This window comes from Sminthopsis crassicaudata, chromosome 2 (assembly GCF_048593235.1).
Source record: "Sminthopsis crassicaudata isolate SCR6 chromosome 2, ASM4859323v1, whole genome shotgun sequence".
NCBI lineage: Eukaryota > Metazoa > Chordata > Mammalia > Dasyuromorphia > Dasyuridae > Sminthopsis > Sminthopsis crassicaudata.
The window spans coordinates 327,532,518-327,552,007 of NC_133618.1; the positions used below are offsets into that span (position 1 = coordinate 327,532,518).

A 19,490-nucleotide genomic window follows, 5' to 3' on the forward strand; every position below is an offset into this window, starting at 1 on the left:
ATATGTCAGATTGTTTGCTGTCCTGAGGAGGGGGGAAGGAGGAGAGAGGGAGAAAAATTAGGAACACAAAGTTTTGCAAAGATGAATGTTGGAAACTATTTTTTGTATTTGGAAAAATAAAATACTATTACCCCCCCCTTCAGTAATTATAATGCTAGAATACATTATTAGGAGGATAATGTGTAATGAGATATTTTTACCATCAAGATGAGCTCTGGTCCAATCTTAATAGATTACTGAGTCCGATTTCTCAGCCTCACAACTTAGAGAAAAGTAGTTAACTATCCAAGAAAACATTAAGAGCCCAAAAGATGTTTAAAGTTTCATAAAACAGATCTATAAGAAAAGAGTCTGACTAAGCTGGGTGGTGCAGCAGATAGAACATCATATCTGAAGTTGGAAAATTCATCTTCCTGAGTTTTCCATCTGGCCTCTGACCTTTAACTGTGTGAGCCTGGGAATGTTCCTTAACTTTGAATACCTTAATTTTCTTATCTGTAAAATTAGCTGGAGAAAGAAATAGTAAACCAATCCGATATCTGCCAGGATAACCCTGAGATGGACTCACAAAGGGTCAGACACGAGGGAGCAGCAACAGACTGTACATACTTTTTGATTCAGGGATACTACCGGTAGATCTACATCTCAAAAAGATCCAATAAAGAACGGGAAGACTTATCTATACAAAAATACGGACAGCATTGTTTCTGTAGAAGCAAAGACCTGGAAACTTAGGGGGTGACCTCCAAAAGGGAATGACTAAACAAATTATGGCATGTTACTGCAATACTGTGTTGTCAGAAATGATGAAAAGGAATGAGAAATCTGAGAAGGTATATATTAACTGATGCAGATTAAAATGAGCAGAACCAGGTGAACAATTGCAACATTGTAAACACAGCAAACGACCTTGAAAGACTGGAGTATTCTAATTAATGTAATAAGCAATTATAATTCCACATGCCTTTATCTGTTAGGTAGGCACAAGCAGAAGACGTGTCACCTTTTTTTCTCAGCAGGATTGCGAGAGGTTTAGAAAGCTATAAGCAAGCACGATGCTGGGGTGGCATCCTCAAAAATTCTGGGGCCAGGGAAGCCCTTAAGAATCTCCCAGTTGTTGCATTGTTTGGGGGCGGGAGGAGGGGACGAAGAAATGAAAGGAGGAGAGAGGATGCGAAACTGGAGAGATAGATCCCTTACTGAGCTAACCGAGTGAGATGTCTGGCGGCATTTTCGGGGGGTCAGTTCCGCTGTGACCAATGGGTCTTCCTCCAGCAGCTGCGACCCAGGGGAACTGAGGCTGCAGCGGCCGCTTTTAGAAGCCACGAAAAGAGTGCAGAGCAGGACTAGGAGGAAGCACTGCTTGGCGCTTGGCAGCGGCCGAAAACTAGGGAAGGAGAGCTCGCGGCGCATAAACCCCGGCGGCCTTACGGGCGCCGAAAGCCCAGAACTGCGTAAAGTCCCTTACTGGGCAAGCCATGGCTACTGACAGTAAGTGTCCGTATACCTCAGAGTTGGGGTGGGGGAGTGATTTGGGAAGGCGCCCCAGTCAGTCAAAGATAAATCCTTCCACTGGTCCCTTCCCCCATTTGCCTCCAGCTCCCCATCTGCCTCTCTGCCCCCGAGAGTTTGGGAAGCGAGCTAGGGATGTACTACTTCCCTGGCAACCAGTGCTTGGCACTCCATCTTCGTCAGCGAGGCTGCTCTGGCCCACTTGCATCTAAGTGTAGGATAGCGCTCGGTCCTTTGGGGTGTGTGTGGAGGAATGGTGCTTGCAAATTGTTGGATGCTTTCTACGGAGAAGTGGAAATGGCTATATGTCGTTGGACAGATAACTCTGGTTGGTCAGCTTGAGAAGCCACAGTCCCTCTGAATGGCAGATCCCCAAGAGGCCCTCCTATATTTCCACGTATCAGTTAGTTTCCCGTTGTGTGTTTTTTGGTTTGAGGTTTGTCTTGGCCATAGAGAATTCTCTTTGGGTTCCTTGTCATTGTTTTTTTAAACCCAAGGGAAAAAAAAAAGTTAAAAGTGACACCTTTGAGCGTTGCCTAATGTACAAGTCACAGATCCTAAATTCTGCCCCGTACCCTCACCCCCAAAGCCAGGATCTTGTTGGCTAGGAAATGATTAATAGTGGTGCGTAGAAACAAGGCTGAAACTACTGAATGAAGGAAAGTGAGGTCATTGTGCGGGCAAAGACTTTGCTGGCACTTAGCATCATAGGTTGCTTTCAGTGCTTTTGAAAATATAATCACATTTATACAAGCCCATTAAGTCAGAAGCTTATGGGGAATTCCCTTAGCCTCCATACATCCATACAAGAAACATTTATTATGGTCCACTGTTTCAGAACATCTAGGGTGTATTAAAAAATGAAACAGACTAGTGTCTTGTTCTAACGGTGCTTAAACTTCAGTAGGGGATAAAACACCAACCTAGATAAGTTTTAGTATGCAATTTATATAAATAAGGACCAAGAGTCCCCATTTGTTTATATTTATATAAATAGAGACAAAGCAAGCTTTCTCTGTGTAGAACCTCAAGGGATGGTTGTTACCCATTTGGGGGCTCAAGGAAGCCTTTTGAAGGAGGTGGCTACTCTTCTGTGTCAGGAAGAGCTGATTAATTCTTTTTTTTTTTTTTTTTTTCTTTTCTGAGGCTGGGGTTAAGTGACTTGCCCAGGGTCACACAGCTAGGAAGTGTTAAGTGTCTGAGATTAGATTTGAACTCAGGTCCACCTGAATTCAAGGCTGGTTCTTTATCCACTGCGCCACCTAGCTGCCCCAAGAGCTGATTAATTCAAAGAAATTCAGTATTGTTAAACTGGAAACTTAAGTATAGATGAGAACTGAAGTTTCTAGGAATAGGCTTAAGGAATTCTGGGAGTGTCCAGTTGTTGGAACAAGCCATTTTGTGGGAGAATCTATGTGCTTCTATACTTTCTTAAGATATTCTATTTTAATTAAAATTTTCACTTTTTTTTTTACAAACTTGATTAGCATCAACAAATTTGCACATTTCAATATACAAAGAAAAACATAAAAATAGGATTGTGTATGAAACTATGAACTTCTCTTATGTATGGATATCATTTTACTAGGTACAGTTTGTGAGTTTTTTTTTTTTTTAACATAACTAAACTTTAACATGGCAGCTCAAACCTTGCTCTGCTTGTCTATATTCCATTCTGAACTTCTTTCTTTTCTCTTTTTATTTTAAATGACTCATGTATGCTATTTTCTTTCTTTCTAGTATTTTTAGTATTTCTAAATTTCCTCATTTTGTTCTCACATCAACCCTGCAAGGCAGATACTATTATTATTCCCATTTTATAGATGAGGGAATTGAGGAAGACAGAGGATAAGTGATTTACTCAGGATCAAACAACTTTCTGAGGTTGAATTTGAGCTTATCTTCCTGGCACAAATCCAGTATTTTATACAGTAGGCCATCTACTAGCTAATTATTTTACTGATGGTTTGCAACATTTTTTCATATGGTTATTGATACCTTCTTCTGAGAAATGATTTTTCATATCCCTTGACTGTTTGTCTATTGGATAATAGTCTTGTTCTTATATATTTAAATCAATTCTATATACATCTTGAATATCACACCTTTAGTTACTATAAGAATATAGGATGAGCATCAACAAATTATGGTTCAAGGGAAAAATCTGACTCACTGCCTATTTTGTAGCATTTGAAAAATAATAATGATTTTTAAATTTTAAGATGCAATGAAGCTTAAAAAAGTAAAAACCATTCTTGGTTTGTAGGTTATACAAAAATAGCAGGACTAGCTGTGTGATATTGGGTAAGTAAAGTAACCCCAACTTTGGCAGGTGAAGCTAGGCTTTCGGATTGTCATTTGATAACACTTGAATTAGAGAATGGCAGATCAAATTATGGAATATGAATGTAAGGGAATATTATTTATGATGTAAGAAATAATGAGTCGGCTGGTTTTAGAGAAACTTGGGAAGACATATAAATTGATACAAATTGAAATGGTGAGATCTTCCATACCTCAGTTTTGGTAAGGGACCTAGGCTAGTCAAGCTTTGTTCCTTTTGAGCTCCTAACTTTCTAGGCTTTAATACTATGTTCCCAAATGAATACTTTCTGCTTTCTTTTCCTCTTTTAGCCTTTTTGCCAGTATTGTCTCCTCCCATTAGAATGTATGCTCCTTTAGGGAAAGGATTTTTTTTTTTGTTTGTTTGTTTGTATTTTTATCTTCAGTGCTTAGCACAGTGTCTAGCATATAATAACTATTTTATAAATACTCATTGCCTTGCCTTGTTGTAACTTTAAAAAAATTAAGTTTAGAAAAAAATGTCAAAATGTCATAGAAAACAAAATTTTAAAATGACCCTCTGGTTGTTAATATTAATCAAAGTGTACATCAGGGAAGCTTGAGCTTTTATCATAGAGCATTTGCAGAATCCAAATATTAGAGAGATTCTCTATAGATGGTAGGCCCTTCAATTTCTCCTGTTTTCAGATACTATTCTGTTGATTTCTTGAAGCCTAAAAACATAGTAAAGCCTCCTAAGTGAGATCTATAATGATTCTGAACAATGCAGTTTTATTATCATCCACCCAAGAAAAAACAATATGGATAAAGAGTTCCTAGAGCATAAAAATTCTACTTCTCTCAGTTTAACTCTGAGAATCTTTGTGTTTCAAGCATATTTCTTGTAAACAACATATTGTGAATGCTATTTTATAATTCAATCTGCTACAATTTTTCTTTTTATGGATGAGTTTATCCCAACTCACTTTATGATTAAGATTAGTTGTATATTGCCTCTTATACTTGTCTTTTTTTTCTCTTACACTCCCCTTTTGCAAAGAAGAGAAAGAGAAATCTGCCAACATTAGTAACCAATAATTGAAGTGCTGTATATCTCCTTTTGTCCTTCCCTTCTCTCATTCAGATCTCAATCTTTGGATCTTATACTTTCTTTATCTTTTTTAGTTGCCCTTTATAATCAATTCTCTGAAATTAAAGTTGGAGTTTGTTGTGACTGTTCATTTCTTGACTCCCCTCCTTATAATATCCTGTTCTCTTTCATAGTCCTTTCATGTTTCCTTGTTTTTCTGTTGAACTTAATGCATTTCTATATCAAATTCTCTTTCTCTGTCTCAGTCTTATTGTCTGTCTGTGTCTGTCCCTCTAATTTATCCACTTCAAATAAGAATAAAATTATCAGAATGCTATTCCCTTCAACCTGTCCTCTACATTTGTATTATCTTCTTATTATTAACCTCAATTATAAGAAAAACAAGTCCCTCTTATTTCTTCCTTATTTCTTCTTATAGTGTTTTCCACCCTCATTTTTTTCCTGTCTTAAAGCCAACAAAATGAGCAAAATCACACTTTTTACCAATGTTTGCGTATTAAAAACCCTTTGCTACTTTTGAAGTCATTACAATCTTAAAGGGACTCTTATTCTTCTCCCTTCTTGCAATCACCCAAGTGGATTACTTTTCTAGATTTTTCTTGCCTCTTGAGTTTGCCATTTACTCAGTTTTGGGTTTTAGCAGAAAAATGTTAAAGTCCTTGATTCTAACAAAAATCCAATTTTTCTTCTGAAAGATTTGAATAATTTATAAGCAATTTCTTACTTGGGTAAGGTTTTTGTTCTTTCTTCTTTTGTCTATTAATACTTTCCCTCATAATTTTCCTTTGTTGTTGTTTATCCTATATTTTCTAAGAAGATCATGACATCCGAAGGGTTATGATTTTATATACACACACACACACACACATATATATTTCATAGCTTACCCATTATTTCTTCTAGTTATTTTTGTAGTCATGATGTCCAAATCATTACTTTCATTGACATTATATTGTATAGAGGATCATAAAATGTAAATTTAGGAATGGAAAGGACCTTAATTAGAGGTCATGTAGTCCAGTTCCCTCAGTTTACAGATGAGGAATTGCAGCTGGGAGAATTTGTTAGTCAACTAGCATTTGACTTGCTCTTTGTCACATAGGTAGTAAGTATCTGTGGAGGCATTTGAATACAGGTTTAACTGATTCCAAACTCAGCATTCTATCCATCTTGCAAAATTGGGATTTCTTCAGGCTTCCACTAAAGAATCCTTCTGGTTTTGATACTTTCCCTCTCAAGAATGGATGCTTTTTCCAGAATTCTGAATTCTTTACTTTGCTAGAGTTACTTTATTTATCAAGATCACTACTCATTGTCCTGTCCTTAAGGAAGAACATAGAACATAATCCCAAACTGTGACTTGGGCTTCTCTCAGGAAGCACATATTCTTATTGATATGTGCTTGTATCCACCACTGCTACAAGGTGTGGAAGGGAGAGAATTCTAAGGAAGAGAAAGTGTTGGATATGTTCTCAAATACAAAAAGTTGAAAGAGAGAGAAAAGTTGGAGTCATTTCTACTTTTTTAATATGTCATTGTGTGGAAAAGGACAGGGATAGTTCTTTCTGCTTTAAATGGCAATTAGTTTCATGCAACCCCAATTAGTAACTATGTCCTCCTAAAGCACCACACCAGGATGTATGTTCAGTAACACAAGAAATACCCCTTTCTTACAAATATTTATTACTAGTAATTTCATCAAATGGATCGAGAGATTGAATTGATTAGGGGTGAGAAGGTTCCCTTGTCAATCTTCTGCTATATGTACTTAAAATATTTTGATGGCAATTTGTGATAATAAAGAAAATATAATACTGGCAAGATTATATTTATTTATTATATTAATATTATGTTATTTAAGAGTAAGTTCAAGGGTAGAAATTGAATTTGTAAAGAATGTTCAGCTCTTCAATCAAGATTTTTTTTATCACTCACAAGAATTATCTTTTTTCTTTTGAGTTATTTGATAGTCCCTGACATTTTTATTGAGATAAAAAAAATTAAAAGAAAAGGCAGGAGAAAAGGGATCAGTAAGTAAATGGAAAGAATGACAATTATCTCTATTATAAAACAATGTTTCTTGAAGTGTTAGAACTCCATGTGTTCCCTAGTAACAAGTACTAATAATTTTTTGCTTTTAATAAGGCTTTTCAAAAGTCTTCTTCCTTTTGTAACATTTTTGAAATAGCTTTCATTTTGGATGTTTATTTTCAAAGTCACCTTTGTCAGTTTATCTTAATTAAAAAATTTTAAACATGACAAATATATGAAGATTTTCATATAAAAGAACAGAAATGTAAAGTTATAAAACAATGAATCTTTATTGAAATGTATGTTTTAAAGATATATAATAATTTAAATATGTCTTAGGTTAAAAGTCTCTAGGCACTACTGTCTTCTAGTAGAGATAATACTAATGCTAGCTTTTATATATTTGCCATATTGAGGCATGGTCTACTTATTCTTGTTATTTTTGTTTTTTCAGTGACTATATTAATATAAATTATTCATATTGTTTCATTACCTATGGTGTCTGGAATAATAATATAGTCTCCTTGCTTACTTCTTATATCAATGACAATTCTTATTACTAGATATGTGATCCTGGGCAAATCACTTACTGCTTATCTTCCTCTGTTCTCTTGTCTGTAAAATATGGTTAATAAAATCAATTACCTTTCATGGTTTTAAAAATTTGCTTGTAGCAAAATACATTTTGTTCCAGCCTCTTATTTTAATTTTGTTTCTATTTTCCAAATGTGTTTCTTGTAGACAATATGTCCAATAAACATCTTAAACCAAATATGTCTAAAACTGAACTCTTTTTAAAGTTCCTCCCAATCTCCTTCAGATTTTCTCTATTATTTCAAGGATTCCAGCAATAGTTAACATTTTAGATATCATCAATCTTCACTTTATCTCACGCTCTTAATCTGATCTGCTCCCCAAATCTATGGATTTCACCTTTGCTGTACAATATGCTCTCTTTCCTCTGACATTGACACCACCTTGGTGTCCATCCTTATTATCTCCCATTTGGGATTGTTGCAATAGCCTGCTCAGTAATTTCTTCCCACTACAAGCCCCATTTTCCACTTAGCTGCTAAAGTAATTTTCCTAAAGCACAGTTACAACCATGTCATTCTTGAAATGTAATTTAAAAAAAAAATTACCAAATTGTTAGATGGGAGAGCAGTTTTGAAGCAGTAATTCTAGAATAGTGGTTCAAAATTCGTGAAACATTATTGCAGGACAAAGTTATGCCATTTGTTATGTGAAATAGCTCATGGACTTAAACAAATATAATCAAGCAAGGTAGAATCATAATATGATTAAGCAATAAGCTTAAAGTGGAGCCAAAGTTTAAGGAAATAAAAGGAGGGTTTGGAAAGGAGATCTGGTGGAGTTTACTTTTGACCAGGCATTAGTCTGTTTAAAGATATGCTAATCAAGATTGTGTCAGAAGCTGGTCTATTTCTTCTAGGAGACCAGATGGATTAGAGTTACTGATTAAAGATTTCTGTTCTACATCACCCCCCATACTCAGTAAATTCCAGTAGTTCCCTGTCACCTCTAGGATTAGATGGAAAATCCTCTGTTTAGAGCTTAGAGCCCTATACCACACTGCACCATCTCACCTTTCCTCTTTTTATATCTTACTTATACATTTCTATCCAGTGACACACTGGCTTCCTTGTTGTTGTTTAACAAAGAAGACACTTCATCTCACAGCTCTGGGCATTTTCTCTGGCTTTTCTCACTATCTGGAATGCTCTCTCTATTCTTCTGTTCCTCATGGCTTCCCTAGCTTGCTTTCACTCTCAATAAATCCAATTTTCTACTGGAAAGTCTTCCTTAACACCTCTTAATTCCAGTGTCTTCTCTTTTTTGCTTATATTCTCTTTGTCCTGGGCTTGTTTATACATAATTATATGCATCTTGTCTTCCCCATTATATTGTGAATTCCTTGAAAGCAGGGACTTTTTGATGCCTTTTCATATCCCCAGTGCTTATATGAATGTCTGGCATGTAGTAAGAAGGTATTTCTACTTCATTTCTATTTCTACAGTTTTCTGATGGAACCATGCAAATTCCTGAAGACATCTCAAGAAATTTCCCAAAGAGGGCAGCTAGGTGGCGCAGTGGATAGAGCACCAGCCTTGAATTCAGGAGGACCCGAGTTCAAATCTCAGACACTTAACACGTCCTAGCTGTGTGACCCTGGGCAAGTTACTTAACTCCAGCCTCCCCCCCCCAAAAAAAAAATAAAAAATTCCCAAGAGGAAAGAAAGAACAGGGCAGGTAATCTTTAAGGAGATAAAGTGATTTAACTAAATGAAAATGTGAAAGGTTCATTTCTTTTTAACCCATAGAGTGATTTTCTTTCATCTCACATTACATCTTGGCATGTGATTTTATGTGCTAATCCTTCCTGATGAGAAAAGAGAATTTGGGAAAGTGCCAATACTATCTAATCAAAAGGAATATCCTCCTGATACTTGGAAAATCTTGTTTAGTATTGACTAAGTTTGTGATATCAAAGACAACCTCTTTATTTCCACATATGTAAGATATATATGTATATATATACATGTAATGCATAGACATCGATATAAATATTATATATGCATATATTGTTCTTCAAAAGGACCAAAAATACATCAAAATATTGGCGTCAAGATAGTCTGTCTGCTTGTGGATGATCATACTAATAGGAACTCAGAAGTCTCTACCTTAAATCAGATACAAAAAAGAATGGCTTCTTTTACTTAAGTCAAAAACAAACAAACCAAAAACTATAGTCTTGAGAAAACCTCAAGATATCTGGCTAGAACTAAAAAATTGCAATTTACACTCATTCTGAGTTATCAAAACCCAAACAAAGCTGAGATTTATTCTTGGCTCATCAATGAGGGCCAGAGTTATTTGGGTTTAAGGCATAATCAAGTAACTTTATTTGAATTCTAGTGGGCTTTATTTCAAGATATGTTTATTACTATGTTTATTACATTATAATATAATAATATGTAATAATAAAACAATAAACATATTAATATGTTTATTACATCCCCAGAGCTTTATTTCAAGAAATGTTTATTACTTTAATCAAAGCATTCACAAATAAATATATGGCTCCCTATGAGGAGGAAGGAAGAAAAGGAGGAAGAGAGGGGAAAAAAAGAGAGAGAGAGAAGGAAGAGAGAGAGAGGGACTGAAGGAAGAAAAAAAGGGATGGAGAGAGAGAAAGGGAGGGAGAAAAGGAAGGAGGAAAGGAGGGAAAGAAGGAAGAAAAAGAAGGAAGAAGGAAAAGAAGGAGCACTGGACTTGGCCAGTTGGGTACCCATTGGAGCAGCTATTTCTGCTCAAAGATTATTTTCATCAATCTCACTTTCCTCTAGAGCCATCTGTCCAAGACTCTTTATGGAGGAAAGAAATAAACAAGTGCCATTTATTAGTAGGCTTGGAGTAAATAAATAAAACCTGAGGGAAAGGATGCTGCTCAGGAGGATATGTTGTTTTGCCATGAGACTTTTAAGTCCACAGAGTCAATAGTCCAAAGAATAGATCCAGTAGAAGAATATTGTACAACTCAGAGCAAAAGTATGGGAAGGAATGTATAAAACAAGATCTCAAAAACAACACAGATGGAAGAAAGGATGCACTTTCTTTTATAAAGTATCTTTGGATACTTTTAATCCTTTCTCTCACTCTTTTCTCTCTTTCTCTTTCTCTCTCTGGTTCTCTGTGTCTCTGTCTCTATCGGTCTGTCTATCTTTTTCTTCTCTCACATTTTCAATCTCCCCTTTATGTTCTGACACCATTTCTGAAGCCTACAAAGCATGCCCAGATTTCTTGGTTAGTTAAATACCCTGAAGTTGATCTTGATACCCCTGCTTTTGGCAGTGATTTTTTTCCTTTTCTTCCTTTTGCAGCCAACCTCCTAGGAAAAGTTTGAAAGACTGTCTTCATTTTCTCCTCTTGTACTCTTACAACTTGACTTCTAGTTCTGCCATTCTGTTGAAATTGGTCTCTAGAACAATATATCTCTAACAAGGGAGCTTTGTATACCAGGGAGTGTTTGAGATGATCAGTAGGGGATGTAAGACAGGGCAGAGCCCTGTCCCTCTTAGAGCAATTTGTTATTGGAAGCCATGTAAGTCATGGCCCTCCTTCTCTCAAAGGTCTGTGTGGTAGCAAGAACAGATATAGGCTAGGGAAGGGGCTAAAGCATCAGGAGTGACAATCATAGACTAGACCAACAAGTAATAATAATAACTGTCATTTCTATAGTACTTACTATGTGCTTTATTGATCCTTACAAAGGCTCTGAGAGGTAGGTACTTTTATTATCCCCTTTTTACAGGTGAGGAAACTGAGGCAGATAGGAGTTAAGTGATTTGTACTAAGTCACATAGTAAGTGTCTGAGGCCAGATTTGGTTCTTCCTGACTCCAGACTCCAAGTTCAGTGATCTATAGGACAATTATTGAGGGGGTTGGTCCAGCGATATGATGGAGACTAGGGAGGTGGTAATGGCATGTGGCCTATCTGGGAGTCGGTCAGTTACTGTCACTCTTACTTCTTTCCAAAGATTGGATTGGCTGCAGCAGGATGTCAGCCCTGTGACTAAGGTGTGAACAGCAGTGATTGAAGAATTTATAGGACAACTACTGGAACACAGAATCTCTGGAGCAACTACTATAACTCCTAGACTAGAATGCAGAACCTTCTCTATATGCTAAACACTGTACTAGGTACAGGACACAAAGACAGAAATGAATCAGTCTTTGCCTTCAGGGAGCTTATATTTTATGGCAGAGAAAACATGTCTAGATATATTCAAAAATACTTATTTTATTGAACAAATTAAAATAAAATAAAATTTAAAAAAAGAGATAGATACAAGATTTCTCCACTTTTAAGGAGAAGGTGGAGAGATTAAGGAAAAGCTTCTTGTTACTAAACATAAGCTGAATCATAAAGGTCATCAGAGATTCCATAATATAAATGGATACTAAGGATAACTAGTAAGAAGATTTAGGGTGAACATATGGAATATTAAGTAGGAGGAATAACAAGAAGGCCCATTGGATAAAACTAAAGAGAAAGGCTATCTATGTAATAAGACTGGATAGGTAGATTAGGTCTGAGTTGTGAAAGCTTTAAATGCCAGACAGAGGACAATGACATGGAAACTTATGAGGAAAGAAACAATGAAGGGGGAAATTATTCCAAAGAAAAGGTAGTTTCTAGTAGGATTGGTTATCAAGAAATTGAGAAAAAAAATTGAAAATGAAGGAAGACAATCACCAAAGAGGACAGATTTCAGTGTCTTGTTTGGCTTTTCACAGGACCTGCATATGCCATAGATTTTAGGGTTAAAATGACCTTAGAGGTTATCTAGAACTAACCCTCTAGATGAGAAGCTGAGAACCAGAGAGGGTTGTGACTTGTCCAAGATTATATAGATAGTAAATAGGTAGCAGTGGGAATTTGAAATCAGGTCCTTTGACTCTAAATCTAGCATCCTTTCAATTACCTTCTTACAGTTTCATTTTGAAGAGAAAAAAGTGACATGCTAAATTATCATTTCCTACATAGGTTTCAGCTTTCCATGTGGTTTCTGAGTCACTGATTCAAGTTTTTCTTGCGCTATCTAACAAACATTTTAAGTAAATCTTAATGCTCAGTTAGGCTGGACCCCTCTAGAGTTCTCATAAATGAAATCAATGAAACAGATTTTGGAAATAGCCTTTGATGCTATAAGCTGTGTAGTGTCCTTCGGTAAAAACGGATTCAAACAGAGGTGTGATGGAGCCAGCTCAAGAGCTGATTGTTAAAATTTCAGGGTGAGCATTTATACTTCAAAAAATCAGCAAACATTACAAGTCAGGGCTTGATTTGTTGTTTTGTTGATTGTTTAAACTTAAAGAAATGTTTTCTTTTCCCTCCCCACCCAAGCTGATTGTTAAACATTTACCAGCACATCTTTGAACTTATGCTATGCATTCTGGGAGGCTTGTCAGAAAATTATTCCTTCATTGTGATCAGCCATGGACAATTTGAAGGAAGAACTACATTACCTGGTCCTCTAAATCAGCATTCTATCTCATATTTCTGGGCATTTGCCAAAGCTAAGGTCCTGTCTCCTAAACAAATTCTTAACTGAATCTCTCCCATTGTTGGTGATACAGTATTCTCTCCCTTAAGAGGATTTAAAAAAATGATAAAAATGATTTTGTCTTGGTTTATGTTCATATTCCAAATATTTTTTCCTCACTTCTTTTTTCTCTCCTCCCCCTAAGCTACTTGAGGACAGACAATGTTTGAATCCTCTTTTGGATTGGACTGTTATTCCTAGGGATTTCAGTATTATTTTTTCTTCCATCCAACCCTCACAGACATTGTGATTCACAAATGTTCTTATAAGCCAAATGAATCCTGAAAAGAGGATTCATTAATAACATCTACCAAATTAACAGGATTTGCTCATGGTTTTAAACTTGGATGTACATACGTGTGTTATTGTATATTTATTTGTGCATAGTTATTTATTTAGAAATCATAGAATTTATGTCTAAAAGCAATCTTTCTTAAACTCTTGACGATGGGGATCCAGATTTCCACTTTTCCCCATGACATTTCTGAAAACATCAATAATCTCTTAATTAGATTTTTTTCCTTTTCACTATTAAATGAAAATCTTCAGCTATTTTTTTTTTTTTTTTGCTGAGACAATTAGGATTAAGTGACTTGCCCAGGATCACACAGCTAAAAAGTGTTAAGTGTCTGAGATCAGATTTTAAATCAGGTCCTTGTGACTTCAGGGCTGGTGCTCCTGCACCACCTAATTGCCCACATTTAGAATTTTAAAGAAAAGGGGATAAGGTACATAAATCTTAAAACTCTTCTCTGATCTTTATGTAAATTTAGATGGGGGTTGGCCTACATCTTTCTTAACCCTTTTCTCTATCCCCATCAGACTAATCTACTTCATTTAATCTCCTTCCTCCAGATTTTATCTCTGGGGTCAACTGGCCTCAATTATGACTACATTAAGAATAACTTACAATTGCATAATACTTTAAGAAATCCAAATGCTTTTCTTGGATAATCCTCAGAGGTATGTAGTGCACATATAGCATTCTTTTGTCATTGCTGAATATCATCTGCTTTAAACTTGTACTGATGGAGATCAGATTCTTACTGATAAGCTAGCCCCATCCTAAGAGAGAAGGAAAGCAGAAATGATATGAGAGATAGTAAACTGGGTCATTTTGTTTCCTTTTTTTTTTTCCTTTTAAAAAATAATTATTTTTTTTTTTTACCTTCAAAACACATGCAAAGACAGCTGTCAACATTCACCCCTGAAAAACCCTGTGTTCCCAAATTTTCTCCCTCCCTTTCCCCCACATCTCCTCTCCCAGACAGAAGGCAATCCTATATATGTTAAACATGTGCAATTTTTAAAAAATATTTCCACATTTGTTATGCCGCACAAGAAAAATTAGAGGAAAAAAAATGAGAAAAAAAGCAAGGAAACAATTACAAAAAAAGGTGAAAATACTATGTTGTGATTCACATTCAGCAATCATACTGCTTATTTTGGATGCAGATGGCTTTCTCCCTCACAAGTCTATATTGGAATTAGCTGGAATCACCTCATCATTCAAAAGAACCACATCCATCAGAGTTGATCATTACATAATCTTCTTGTTGCTGTGTACAATGTTTTCTTGGTTCTACTCACTTCACTTAGCATCAGCTCATGTAATTCTCTTCAAGCTTTTCTGAATCACCCTGCTGATTGTTTCTTATAGATTAATAATATTCCATAACATCCATATACTATAACTTTAGCTATTCTCCAACTGGTGGGCATCTACTCAGTTTCCAGTTCCTTGCCAGTACATTTTTTTTTCACATGTGTGTTCTTTTCCCTTTTTTGTGATCTTTTTATGATACAGACCCAGTAGAGACTCTGCTGGATCAAAGGATATGCAGTTTGATAGCCATTTGGAACTACTTTTCATAGTTCCAAATTGCTCTCCAGCATGTTTGAATCAGTTCACAACTCTACTAACAATGTATTAATGTAGAGGGCCACTAATAGTGGGGGAGCTCTGGGTAATGTATAAGACTCTTCAGCCCAGAGATAACCTGCTGACAATGTCTGGTTTGGCTCCCCATTTCCCTTTGGTGCTTACCTCCCTTCCTGAGAAGTCAGGGAGGGCATGACCACCTGTGTTCTACTTGAAGCAAATGATACTTATGGTAAAGAGAAGCATTTACACATCAATAGCAGAGTGTTTATAGTTAGCACTTGTGACAGTGTAATATGGTAATGTAATGGTTCTACAGTTAGCATTTTGCTATATGCTCATTTTGGTGTAGTGATGTAATCATACTAATATATTTAAGGGCTGAGAGGACTTGAAATAAATGGACTTCATCTTTGACCATCCTTGTGAGTCTCCTGCCTTCATCACTCCTCTACTAAGACCAAGGATTCAAGTTGGTCCTGAGGTCCTCCAGAGAGCTAGTCTGGATGGTATATTTTGGCATCCCAGTGTGGGGCTCTAGAAAGCAATGGTATGTTTTGTCACCCCAACTTGAGGGCTCTAGAAAGCACTGGAACATATTAGTGTTCCAGTTTTCCCACATCCTCTCCAACATTTGTCATCTTTTCCTGTCATTTTAGTTAATCTGAGAGGTGTGTAGTGGTTGTCTTCATTTGCATTTCTCTGATCCATAGTGATTTAAAGCATTTTTTCATATGACTAGAAATGACTTTATTTTCATCATCTGAAAATTGTCTGTCCATATCTTTGACCATTTATTATTTAGGAATGACTTGTATTCTTACAAGTTTTGTTTGTATAAAACCTTTTTTATTTAATATAATCAAAATTATCCGTTTTGTATTTCTTAATGTTCTCTAGTTTTTCTTTGGCCACAAATTCCTTTCTACTTCACAGATCTGAGAGATAGACTATCCCTTGTTCTCCTGATTTGTTTACAGTATTACCCTTTAAATCTAAATCATGAAGCCATTTTGACCTTATCTTGGTATAGGGTGTTGGTCAGTGTCTAGTTTCTACCATACTATTTTTCAATTTTCCCAGCAATTTTTGTCAAATAGTGATTTCTTATCCCAGAAGCTGGGTTTATCAAGTAGAAGATTACCATGGTTATTGACTATTGTGTCTTGGATAACTTTGTTTTTTTAAACATTACCACTTCCCATTCACAATCATTGCACTGCTAATCTTTATGTGCCATTGTACAAATGTAGTGGAGAGATATAAAAGGTGAATTACTGAGGGAAGCTGGGACTAGCTGATTGTCACTGAGAGTCAAGGCCTTCTTTATTTTTCCTTTGTATTGCTTTTTATAGCCCAGTTTGAAAGTATAGTAGGAACAATATACACCATAAAGATTAAGTAAAATTTTTTCCCTATAAAAGGCAAGGCATATTTCCTCATTATTTAATTGGTCTAGTGTAACGTGCTCTCCTGGCAGTTACAATTACTAGTCTGTCCTAGACCCACCAGAGTACCTTTGACCACTGTCCTCTGCAGTGTGAGCTCTACCCGGCTCGCCTCCTCTGAGGCCTTCTAAGGTCTCTGGCCACAATCTCTTGAATCTATAGCTTAGTAACCGGTAGCGCACTCAAGAACAACCACATGTAATCTTAAAAGCCTTTATTATACCTACTCACATAATGCCCTAACTGATGCCCTGACTTGTTGGTTCCCTGGTGAACACCTGGTCAGAAGACCCATGTGTTCACTACCAAAACCCTTACCTCTTTCGGCTACCCATCTTGGCTTGGCCACCCAGCTGGGGAGGCAGGGTGAACAGCAGGAGGTTAAAGAGAGCGGTTGCTGCCTGCAGTGGGCTTACATAGGGCCTGTGAGGTCACACACACAGCCAATCAGCGAGAGAGTCACCCATTACGAAGCTATCTCAATATGGCCAGGATCCCGCCCAAGGGCAGTCCTAATATCCACAGAAATTACTTCTGGGCCTCAATCCCGATGCACTGTGTCCGCCCATTTAAAGGGCCCTTACAATTCCCTTTCTCTTGTTTTGCGGGAACCGCACATCTCACCAAGCTAAACTTTTAGCACCAGCTATAGTTCACTTGATCCATGAGATGACAGTGTTATGCCCAAGGAGGTACAAAGCAGCAGATCAGTAAACAGAAGTATGACAATGAGAACCAGGCTCAACAGTGGCCCAAGTGTTCAACCCATTCATCAAAGTCATACTCGAGATAATAAGCCAAAGAGGTTGGATGCCAATGAGGTAGGATGTCAACACTGAGGTGGGAAGTCAACAAGGTAAAACATCACAATTCTAGTTAACAAATATTAGTAGGTAGGTTGTCACAATTCTAGTTACATTTATCACAGTTCTAGACCAATTCTAGTTTCTTACAATTTTCTGTTGCACTTTTCACACTCCTAGAACAATTCTAGCTTATCACAATTCTCAATTGCACTTGTCACAATTCTAGAACAATTCTAGCTTATCACAATTCTCTATTGCACTTTTCACAATTCTAGAACAATTCTAGCTTATCACAATTCTCAATTGCACTTGTCACAATCCTAGAACAATTCTAGTTTATCACAATTCTCTATTGCACTTTTCACAATCCTAGAACAATTCTAGCTTATCACAATTCTCTATTGCACTTTTCACAATTCTAGAACAATTCTAGTTTCACAGGTGCACATAAGCAAAGTCATGTCCAGTAACATTGTCTCAATAACAATGGCAGGTGGGTGTGTTGGTTTTTCACCCACTAATTTAAAAGCATAGTCCTTCAATAGAAAGCATAGGGCAAAGCCTCTTCCCAGGCCACCATATGGCAAGTGGCCACGGGAGAAGCAAGCAGGCCCATTGTCCATTTACAGTCTTTATATTGGATATCACCCAAGACAGTCCATTTCAGCTGCAACACTGGAACTGTCTGCTGTCTCTGGTGTCACGGTCAGGAGGGGCATCGCTGCCATCAGCGTCTGAAGGGCTGCGGACATCTGGCTGGTCTCTCTGGACTGTTGTCTGGCCCTTCTCTTGGATCCCCAGGTTACAAATGTCTCTGGTGGGGATGAACTCTGCTGCTGGATCTGCACCTAGGAAGGAATGTCCCCGGGGCCCAACTTGGGCCTTTCCAAATGCCATCCAGGCCTTTCCACATCACAGTGGAAACAAAGTTGTTATCAAAAAGATTAACAAGTCAGACAAAAGTCAGTCTGTCACTTAGCTGCACTTTCTGTGTATGCCTGAAGTGCATTGCTAAGGTAAAATGCAAAGAATTTAAAAATGTAAAACCAAAATAATTTAAAAGTGTAAAACCAAAATAGATTAAAAATATAAAACCAAAATAACTTTAAAATGTAAAATCAAAATACTTTGAAGATGTAAAATCAAAAGTGTTTAAAAATGTAAAATCAAAGTTTAAAAATTGTAAGCAATCACATATCCCAAAATTCCCTTCTCTTGTTTAGAAGAGAAGATCTTGGGGATAGTCTGTGCAGTAATGACTTTACTAATAGGATTATAAGAAATGCCAATGGAATGGGCAAAGTCAAACTCAATGCAAAAATATTTGTAAGCCAATCCATAAACTGTCTTAAATGCATGTGAAATTTCTACAATAGAAAAATGGTTGATCACATGTCTAGCTGCTTCTCCAGATTGGAATGAGGCCATAATGTCCATTGGTCTTAAAACATCCACTCATACAGTTAATGAAAAAAGAACACTCGGCTATATCCCTGAATTCTTTTGCCTAAAAATCAAAGTTTGAGTTTCTGATACCGAATTGCACTCCAGGAGTGTGAATCAATAAATCTGATATTACTTTTCCTCCTGGGTCAAAGATCACACACTGTCTATTTATTCTAGTGATTAAAACAACAATTTTCCAACCCATTCTAGACATAGACACTGTTTTATAAGTACCTGTAGGGGGTTGGGAAATCAAGCTCACCTGTGGAAGTGGAAAATCCACGAGGTAAGAAAAGAGGAGTTCCAACTCTCCAAAGACGATCCCAGCAGTTTTACAAGTATAAAACTCCACTCTCTCTAACTGCAAGATCTTATCCCTGTAAGGTTTCTTAGAAATTAACTGAACTGTATTTTTAAAACTTTTCTGATTATACTCAATACCCCACAATTCCTTTTTGCCTTGGGGCATAAAGCCTACTCCGGTCCTTTGAAAAGACACAGGAGTTTTGAATGGATTAATGGCCAGTGCTGATGATATTATCGCCCTTCCTTTTCCTCCTCCCCCTTCTCCCTTGGCCCAAGAAGGTGAGGCAGAGGGAAGAAGAATTGGAAAATTCCCCAAAGGCTGATTTAAAATCAAACCTGAGCTTTGCACATAAAAAGAACTAAACTTCTTCTCAATGAAAGAGTAATCAATAAATTCCTTAAAACAACAATGCACAAGGTAAACCAACAAAACGCTAAGAAGAATTTCTACAACTGAAGTCCATGTGATTCGTTTATTTCCTTCCTTAGTTTCTGCCACTGGTTTGAACTCTTCCTGTTCTATCTGTATTAACCTA

General features: G+C 36.7%; 1 protein-coding gene across 1 annotated transcript in view; it reads left to right on the plus strand.

The window, feature by feature from the left end:
* The first annotated feature begins 1,137 nt into the window (after positions 1-1,137).
* SYT16 (synaptotagmin 16) overlaps positions 1,138-19,490 on the plus strand; it is a 331,817-nt gene continuing 313,464 nt past the window's right edge. The window contains exon 1 of the mRNA XM_074290314.1: positions 1,138-1,491. Within this exon, the coding sequence (XP_074146415.1) occupies positions 1,479-1,491 (13 nt within the window). The 5' untranslated portion in view covers positions 1,138-1,478. The remainder of the gene's footprint in view (positions 1,492-19,490) is intronic.